This window comes from Ptychodera flava (genome assembly GCF_041260155.1).
Source record: "Ptychodera flava strain L36383 chromosome 23 unlocalized genomic scaffold, AS_Pfla_20210202 Scaffold_24__1_contigs__length_23054250_pilon, whole genome shotgun sequence".
In the NCBI taxonomy this organism is placed as follows: Eukaryota; Metazoa; Hemichordata; class Enteropneusta; family Ptychoderidae; genus Ptychodera; species Ptychodera flava.
In genome coordinates, this window is record NW_027248278.1 from 12,221,049 (window position 1) to 12,231,357 (window position 10,309).

The 10,309-nt window shown below is 37.4% G+C and overlaps 1 protein-coding gene and 1 non-coding gene across 2 annotated transcripts; one reads left to right on the plus strand and one right to left on the minus strand.

The window, feature by feature from the left end:
* Positions 1-1,306: 1,306 nt before the first annotated feature.
* LOC139124605 (E3 ubiquitin-protein ligase DCST1-like) lies at positions 1,307-8,721 on the plus strand. Its single transcript, XM_070690736.1, has 9 exons — positions 1,307-1,371; positions 3,842-3,941; positions 4,336-4,431; positions 4,636-4,762; positions 5,296-5,412; positions 5,955-6,097; positions 6,332-6,445; positions 7,365-7,550; positions 8,506-8,721. The coding sequence occupies exons 1-9, from the start codon at positions 1,316-1,318 to the stop codon at positions 8,575-8,577; spliced, it is 1,011 nt and encodes a 336-aa protein (XP_070546837.1). The 5' UTR covers positions 1,307-1,315; the 3' UTR covers positions 8,578-8,721.
* Trnak-uuu (transfer RNA lysine (anticodon UUU)) lies at positions 2,549-2,621 on the minus strand. Its single transcript has one exon. It is a non-coding gene; the product is annotated as a tRNA-Lys (tRNA).
* Positions 8,722-10,309: the final 1,588 nt, after the last annotated feature.

Sequence of the window (10,309 nt, forward strand, 5' to 3'; positions counted from 1 at the left end):
CTTCATTAATATCCAGCCACGCCCACCAAAACCTTTTCAGTTCTAGCCATTTGAATTCTGAAGATGTCTACCAAATTTGACTGAAATACGTTCAGCCGTTTTTGAGAAAATGGACCAACAGACAGACGACAGACCGACAGACCACAGACACACGACACACAGACGGACAGACAGACAGACATCGCGCGACATAACCTCGCTGCGCGCATGCGCACGCGAGGTAAAAAGAAATGTATTTTTGAAAAAACCTTGACGATAAAAAGTTTCTTCCACAAAGAGCTTTGATATGAACCCCAACACTCTGATCCCTTAATGACTCAGTAATTCAGCTCTTCTCTGAATGTTCCAAATTCCCGTCGTTTTGTTTTACTACAGATGTTTTCAACGCTGGTGTGGTCCATTGCAAGGAGAAATTTAAAGAAGCTGAAAGGAAATGTCACAAAGCAATCAAAGTACCTGGCGTCAAAGATCTACTGTGTGCACCAATGAAATTAACGGTCCTTTGCAAGATTGTACAAGGTGAGAATTGCATCGGGCAATATATCCTGGTTAATTGTAGATTATCAAGTTAGGGCAGTTTAATAAAGCTAAAGATAACGTTACTTTTCGGGGATGATGTAAACATATCGTGGTTTATGGGATTCACAACTTTTTTTTTTCAATGTACAGTTGAATCTGTCAGTTGAACCCCCCTTCTCTCTCTCTCTCTCTCTCTCTCTCTCTCTCTCTCTCTCTCTCTCTCTCTCTCTCTCTCTCTCTCAGGTTTCGACTCCCTCTGTGACACAGACGAGGCTGTCAACCCTGGGTTTGGTGACACTTACAAGGAATCTGATCAAGCCGTGGAGGAATTCGACAAAAATTTTCAAGTTGAAATGGGATGGCAGGTAACGTTTTCAAACTTCATCAAGTCGTTTCGGAGGTTACCGACAAAGTGTAAACCTCGAATTATAAATACAAGGAGTATTTCGCCGACTTCGACGTGGAATGAATGTCGACAACTATGACCAGTCTACGGATAGAGTATCTCACCCATTCATTATTCGATTTTCATAGCGTGACCTACCTACATACAGATAAAAGGGGTTAACGAGTTTAGGTGCACGGTCGTCCGAATTTTGGCTCAAAGGTCTATCATTGTAACCTCTCACTGTCTCACAGATTCTTATCAATATACTTGACAATTGCTCTCAAAACGGTGGTATCATATTTTCACTAGGTTGTGCAAAGAACAGAAAAAGTAGACATCAAAACAGCCGAGGACATCAGACTCGCCCTTGAAAATGAATTTGAAACGAAGAAACGATGGCTTGTCACCATGGCAACCATCATTAAAAGTTTCGTCGCTTTCAACTTCGTTTTGATGTTTTTCAGGTACGTACAACAATGCAGCACTATGCTGGAAATTAAAAATTAAAGCGCGATTTAAATATTACTGTTACTCCTTTCTTGGTGAACTCATGCTGAAATAACATAATGATCAGCTTAGACTGCGTGTGTGTAACGTGCGTAATGATTTATTGACCAAAAATATTATTAAAATTATTGCCAAATTTATTTCTATGTTATAAATCATTTAATTAGGGAACAATCATGTCACTCTCTAAACCAAAGGCCAGGGTATGGCAGTTTGATCGCTTACCAATAACGACCAGACCAATGCATAAAACGTACAAGCTCCGTAATTGTGTGATTCATACGACGATGTTGAAACGTTTCAGAAAGACGGCGGGGATTCTAGAAGCTAAAAGCAAGCCAAGACAAAATTTGATGATTCAAATGTGGAACTTACGAAAATTGTGTATGTTTGTAAAGCTTTCGCGATATAGCAAACGTTCAAATATTAATCATGTCATGATCCATTTGTAGAATTTGAATTTGTTAGACAAATTTTAAGCAACATTATCAAAAACACAATTTGCGGACTTTTTGAACATCCGATGTGGTTCTGGCAATTGTGTATGTTTTGTAACGCTGTAGCGATATAGCAAGCGTTCAAATATTTAACATTCAATGAATTCATTCACCATTCATTCGTAGATTCTGTTTAAGCAAATTGTAAGCAGCGTTATCAAAGGACACACAATTTGTGAACTTTTTGCTGCTGTACTGAATCATTTGATTGAGCGCTATTTTTCTCAATGGTAGATGTATAAACACTGCACAATCGATTTCACTTCTCTGATCAGTTGCAAATGTTAGATTTACTACCGATTGTTGCTCTATGCAATGTGTTATTTCATTTTCTTTAAATTACAATGGCGATTAAATACGTTCAATGAATGGAAGGAAAATAGGCAAACATCATTGATCACATGAATAGTTTTACAGTGCCATGAGACCTGTTAAGAAATCTACAGCGACCATACACAACAAACGCAGAGCAGTTTAAATTTGCACGCAGCGATAACGGTGGAACAGCGCCATGCTCAACATTTGCATCGTCATTTGTTACGTCATTTGATGACGTAACAACCGTGCAAAGCCTTGATAGTATCCATCGCCGAGCTGCGAATAATTTAAGTTTATTTATCAACAAAATCTAAACAGTCGCCCGCTAAGGGGGTTGAACCCTTGACCTTAGGATTAAAAGTCCCACGCTCTACCGACTGAGCTAACCGGGCTTCATGCTTGTAGATGGGTAGAGTGAGCCTTATAGAAACAAGGACGTGATGGCGATTTCTTTGAAAATAATTACATCAGATACCGTTACGCCAGTCTTTTACTTCACAAGTCGTTATCAACACTCATTCATTTTGAATTTATAATTCATCTGTACTCTAAATAACCATATAAGTTCCTCATTGTTTTTATCTCACATTGACACGTGGCAAGGTCATAAGCCGTAGTATTATCGATGGCTAAGTGACAGGGAGACGTAACTCCTTTGATTGTATGGAAATCTGGATCATCAAGTGTGCATCGACTTGACGACCATAATGTTATATATCATGTTGACATAATCAGAAATACTAAGGGCATTGTCAGTCTAGTAAAATTTCTACAAAATCTGAATTACCTTATGCTACCAATCATGACAGCTTCCTAGAATGAACAAATCAGTCGATGCGAATTTTCAGTGCTCCTCGGATTTGTCGAATCGGATTTTTAGCGCTCTCTGAGTGAAACATCAACTTAACGGTAAAAAAAAACAACCAACAAATAAAAATGGCATGTTATCACTCCATGCGCATTGCCTAGTTAGACTTCGGGAATAAAAGTGCTGCGTTGAGAATTTTTCGACAATTTTTCTCTCAGTTACTCCAAACACGATTGGAACTAATTTGGGATAATTGGATGGTGAAGTAATGTCGGTTTAATATGAAAATATATGATCGTCTGTTTTTCTTTTTAGGTTATACACTTGTTTTTTGGAGTAATTTGTAATACTGCAACATTCAGCTATAGGGCACATAACACTTTTGAGAAATTTGAAAAATATGAAGATCCAATTATCCCAAATTAGTTCCAATCGTGTTTCCAGAAAGCTTCCATACATTAAGTTGTCTCTTTACCCTATCCATCCCCAATTCCCTGTCAGCAAGTCAACAATCACCATATTGATAACCGTGAGTTTGGGTAAAATGATTGTGGTGAAGAGGTTAGTGAAAAAATGCCTGGGCTAGGATGTTTTATAACTATTTGAAAAGCTTGGCGCAATTTGTAGGTTTATATAGATTAGTATTATATTACTTGGTTTACTGTCAGCTGTGTTTTGCCAAAGTTATTATTGAAAATAAGATCATCATGATAAAACATATCTTTTCTTTGAAAAAAAGACAAGATTTGATGTAAAAAGTAACGTTCCATATTTTTTTGTTTATTTATTTATATATTTATTTAGTGCCCATGGCTACAACAAACACTACACAGGTGAAATAACATTCGACAATGTCTATATGACATCCTATTTTAGAAGAATTGAAGATAGGCGAAAAGACCAGGTATTGAGGGCAAATATGTAGTAAGGTTCCAATACCCCCTTCCCCGACTCCCACTCTTCATCGGTTCCAGCTCGATTTGTAGAAAGCGTTGTCATCATCAATTTTTTAACCTATTAAAACAACTTTGACGCTTTTGATAAATTGGTTCTATGTAATTGAATGACAACAACTTCATGACTAGCAACAATTGACATGTCAATTTCAAAAATATCGTAAAAAATTGGTAGAATCTTAATGTTTTCTAAAGCATATAGTGATCTCTTTCTACGGGTGTGAGATAACATGGTTAACTGCTCTAAAAAGAATCTTTCTCTGATTCGGATCCCGCCAACTTTCTGTTTAGAAATCGGCTTCCTCATTCGATAATTAATGAAGTATAATTTTTTACGAACAGAATAAACGGACACTGATGCCGCTAAAGAAAGCAGAAAGATCCGAACTGATAGTTCCGACAAAGTTTGCACTAATCGCCGTCGAAAAGACAAAACTTGTGAGTACAGCATCAAATGGTTACTTACATTTAACTTGGCTGAGGTAACAAAAGTTGTTAATTTTGAAAAGTATATTCAAGGGAACGGTGGTGATGATGATGATAACACACACAACTGCAGATATAAAGCTGTCTTCTTGACGTTTGCATTTCTTTACGCCTGAAGAATGTTTTACATGAAACATGCTCTATCTTTCTTCACAGATGCGTGGAACCTTGATAGTGTTTCTAAACATCTTGATATCAATTATTGTATCAATATTCGACTATCTACTTTACCATATTCTTGATATCGTCTCCAGACACAGTCAAGTCACCATCACTTTGCAAGGTAAGTTTTCTTGATCGATGGCAAACTGATGTAGAGACAGACAGACAAACAGACAGACAGACAGACAGACAGACAGACAGACAGACAGACAGACTGAATGATAGACCGAAAGGTTGACTGGCCGAGTCACAGTGCATACTGAGCAAGGATTTGACATTTTGCGTCTCGACATTTGCATCAGTTCGCGACAAAACTTTAATGAATGAACGAAAGGCAAGATTGATAGCCAGGGATAGTCAAGGTAAGACAGATCAGAGAATTTTTAAACAAAACTTTTGTTAATGTACTTAAAACTTTTCTGACAAACTAATCTGGGCCTTCGATTCTGCCTAGGCGTAGTGTTTGAGTATAGAGAAAATGAAAAAAATTAATCCTGAGCAAGTCTGACACTTTCGCTTGTACGCAAATACAAATAATATTAAACAGTTTCAATAGTTCGCTCAATAAACATGCACACGTACAGTCGGTGAAATGCTGTAAGAATTATCGCAATGTATAGTTGATGATACCTGACGTCATTTCTTCATAATCAGGAACCCATGCCATTCGGTTACGGATTTATGGTGATGGCGCTGTTGCACACTTGTTCCGTACGATGCTGTCAGGGTTCAACAGTGAACATTCCATCGACAGTGTCTCCACCAATACAGGTATGGACGTGACAGGGAATAAACATTCCAATTGTATCTTTTTTGACTATCAGTATCTAAACGTATACAAGAATAGCTAAGTTTAAAATCTCTTTCACTCTTCACCAGCAAACGTTCGACAGGCTTAGACAGAAAACTTATATCATGCTCGTGTTTCTGTCAGTTATTTTATAGCCTAAAATTACTCGATCGCTGCAAATGTCCATATATGGTAAAAGAGGCGTGTCAGTTGCAAAACTAATCTACTGTCAGTAAACACGGCACACTTTTGGATGCGCTCTTTTATTTTTTGTGGCTTCCGAGTTAAATAAGGTGGCCGAATGACTTTCAGCTTAAATTTCCTCAGCATTTAGCCTGTGTGTCAAGCGTAACAAAGAAAATTTGAAGATATTTTCTCAACATATTGGACAACAAGAAACCGTTTGCCAATCGTGACTAGTCAAGATACTCAAGATGTCCTTGCGAGAAATAGAAAACGAAAAGATATCTTTGCGAGAAATCGAAAAAGAAATGCGTTCTTTGAAGGAACCATTTTTTTTCAGCTTGTTTACCATACCCGTCACATCTTCCGTCTTCGACTCTATATCTCATATTTGGATGTTGGTTTGTAGTTTGGTTCCTCCTCTACCTGGAAGCCTACGGACTGAGACTGCGTCGTGTTATCTGTGCTTACTTCTACCCAAAGGTAAGTAGTCCAACAACTGTTACATGTCCTGTGTACATGGCAACTACAGCCTCAAGATAAACTATCTGCCTTTACACATTTCTGATTTAATTTCGAACAGTCACTTTTATTTGCATCCTGTGATTTTGGGATACACTTTGCACCTCTCCCAATGGGGACTTACTGAGATTTCGACTCGAATACCAATCTGGTGAATAAATATCTTTTCAATCACTACATTTTACTATATTTCAGAGAGAAAAGAAACGAATTTTATTCCTGTACAATGACTACTTGAAGAAAAGAATTGGTTTTCTAAAACATATGCAGAAAGAGGTCAGAAGATTGGCACGCGAAGAAAATCTTGAGGTAAGTATCCCCATACTCTTGTTCGTTTATTTGTTTGTATTTTTAGACTTAAATCGTGATTAATAACATTGTGATACATAAATTGTGTGAGACGTGGAAACACTGAAAGAATAAGTTATGTGAAGGGGCTCCAGGACCTCTGGCTCCAGTCCTGGAGCGCCCCCACACAACAGAACCTCTCAGTCTGAGAAATGGAATGGCTAACCTGCACAATGCTTATATTAATATTCAAGTACCACCTCCTTCTGTTCATATTACGCTTATTATTTTGTTTACGACATCCGTACATTTTGACTTCAACATTAAGGTAGTATGCACCTCGAAAGTGAAAGACTTAAACTTTTCCTCTAACTTTGCTCAAGGGATCTTTCAATCATTCTCTTTCAAAATCAAGAATAAAAATAGGGTGTCACCGTGCAAATTTTGGTACTAGAAAAACAAATTACCCAAGATTTACCGATATTAGAAATTCAAAATGGCCGCCATTCCTGTGTTAACTCTATGGAGAAAAATAAAAATTTTCGAATTTCGAAAAACTAAGCCGGTGAAAAGTTTTCTTTCACCAAGAGCTTTAAAATGAACCCCCACACGTGGTATATCAGAAGAGAATTGTAAAAGTTTGAGAGTCCGAATGTCTGTCCCCGAGGTGCGTTCTACCTTAACATTTCGACACTTAGGTCACCAGAATGATACGTCTTTTCTCTAAACGGTAACACTATTCTCCTTCAAAGAAGTGTCACTCATGACAGGTCACCAAACATAGTGAGCTCACAAATGGTTGCATGAACAATTGTTGTTGACAACTATACTTCACTTTATTTTACTTGACTTTACTTTATTCTCAGCAACACACTTGTATTGCAAATATACAAAAGCTGACTGAGATACACCGATTCCAATTCTCAATATTTCAATCCAGGCTGATCACAGCATACTGACATCACTCAGATACAGTTTTCCAAAGCTGTGTTGTTGTTTGGCTTTGCTTGGACTTGGCAAGAAACGCTGTCTGATCTGTAAGGAAAGAGAGGATGCCAACACACATCACTGTGAATCTGAGAACTGTAACATGGCCTACTGCAGAGAGTGTTGGGAAGACATACAGGTGGGTGGATCAAGGTTATGAAGCACTGCTGAGAGTATTGAATACGATTGGAACTAATTTGAGATAATTGGATCTTCATATTTTTCAAATTTCTCAAAAGTGTCAGGTGCCCTATAGCTGAAATGTTGCAATATAAAAAATACTCATGAAAACAAGCATGTAACATAAAAGGAAAGCGGATGAGCTTATATTCGTAAATGTAAAAGATGGCTCACCATCCATTTATCCCGCATAAGTTCCAATCATGTTGGTGGAAACACATACAGGTGGGTCTATAAAGGTTATGAAGAACTGCTGAGAGTATCGGGAAGATGTAAAGGTCGGTGGATAACAGTTATGAAACATAAGGGCTGCATGATTGAAGAGGTTGGCTGGGCCTTCTCCGGACAAATTTCCAAGTTAAGGGGTTCAGCTGTTTCATGAAGCTGTAGGAGGCTCCCTAAGAACGTCCTTTTCATAAGGAGGATTTAGCCCAGTGTTCTTCAAGTATGCAAATAAGGATACTTGAAATGTAATACATGATCTATGGATGTCACATTCTGTAAACTGAAAAGTAGCAGGAATATGCTATGTATAGTAAACCGTATCAAACTAATGAAACTCTACAACAAAATTATTGTTTCTGATATCTGAATTTGATTAAACATGATTTGATTTTGTTAGAAGCTATTGCGCAGGTGTTCAGCAAAAAATGTAAACAAGTTTAATGATTGGTTCAAACTGGTCACCTGATCATTGTAAACTTTCAACACAAAATAGCAGGGTAAAATTGATCACATGACCAATGTATGAGACACACAGAACTATATCAGTGCATCATTATCGCCCCCCTGACAACTCACTTTGTGCTACTGCCCATCTACTTCATGAAGAAATCCAGAATACATATCTTATTTCTATTTTAACAGTAATTTGTCTATGAATAGCAACTTTGTATTTCTTATCCTCTTGTCAGGAGGTCTGTTATGCCTGTTCACCACCAGATTCCGATGACAGTACATCATCAAGTGACATGGAAATGGAATGAAATCCGGACCATTTCATAGGCTCTCAATAACTCTTACTACACAAAAGGTCCTTCATCAACCAATCACTGAACAGCTTGTATTTGACAATTTGGAGATATTGTAAGCTGAAGTACACTGTGGACAGCAACACCAGTTGGGATTTTAACATCTAATAAGAGTTTTTTTTTGTCAGGTTTCTGAGCCAAAGTATAGTCTTTTGTGAGAAAGAGATTAAAGCATCCAAAAAATTCTTAATTGTTGTTATCTGTGTCGGTTGAACTGTGCATGCTGCAAATTTCTCAAAGAAGTAATGTATCCACCATCTTAGCTAAACTTCTTTTAACCAATGTTGCAATGGGTCCATGGAAGGAAGTCTCCAGATCACGTTCTGGGGCATTCCTGGGTAGGGTTAGGGTAAGGTTATAGGTAAAGGTATGAGATCATGTGAGTGAATCTGTAAGAATATTTTCAAAAGCTTGGACGACTAACCGTAAGTATAACCCTAACTTTTAATAATAATAATAATATTTGGTTCTTATATAGCGCACATATCCACAAGTAGATGTGATCAAGGCGCTTTACAATTATTATTACCCCTGGTCACTGGACCTAATATAATACCACTCAACTCCCTGGGGAGCAGACAACAGCTCACATGTGCAGCCAATAAGCGCAGCAGAGCTAAACGCACACATAACAACCTCTGTCCTACCAGGTACCCATCACTCCTGGGTGGGAGAAGCAATGAGGAATAAAGTGCCTTGCCCAAGGACACAACACCACAGCCATGCCGGGGCTCGAACTCTAACTCTAACTCTAACTCTAACTATAACCCTAACTTTTAATTTTAATTTCCCTTGGACACATGGTCCTGAAAAAGTGGACCAAAAATCATGTATGTGGAGATAGTCTAGCCCATATTGCTCTCTGTGGTAATTAAGGCTGTATCACTGTATACAGACAGTCCATTTGGTCTTGATGTGGGGCGGGGGGTGATAGTCTCATACCAAAAACATGGTATCACGTTTATGAAAAATGTTCTGCAAACTTCAAACTATAGAATTCTATAGGATATTTTTTTAATGTCTGCTGTATGTTCTATAGAAATGTTGCCAGGACTTTATAAACTTCCATAGATCGTCTATAGATACGTATAGAATAGTGTAGAACTGTACATAATTCTATAGAGTCTATTTTTGAAGAAAAAGAGTAACCCTCTCAAATTTTCAAGCACAAATACCGTGACCCTCCTTATATGTCACAGTCGGAATCAATAATATCTAAATTGACATATAATTTCTCATTTGACATTTGAACTTTCAAAGAATCGTTTTTCAACTTACCAAATAATCCCTAGGGTGAAACTCCAATATCGTATTTGTTCTTCACACCTGCTCTTTCAAACTCCCCATTCTCATTGTATACATTTATATCAATTGTTAAAATTTTGTATTGAAAAAAAATTATTCATAGTTTACTCATAGACTACAAAGTAGAGTTAATCAACACTTTGGTGAAATTCTAAAATCAAATTTTTTTGCACACTAATACATCTGTGACCAAACTATCTAATCAAATACATTTGTCAATAATCAAGCCTCTATAAATACACTAATTAAGCTAGTTTTGTATTGGAAAAACTATTCATAGTATCCTCATAGACTACCATATGTAGTGAATCAAAATTTCAGTGAAATCCTAATATCAGATCTCTTGCACATACATGCTCCTGTAACCACACTAGTCTAATCA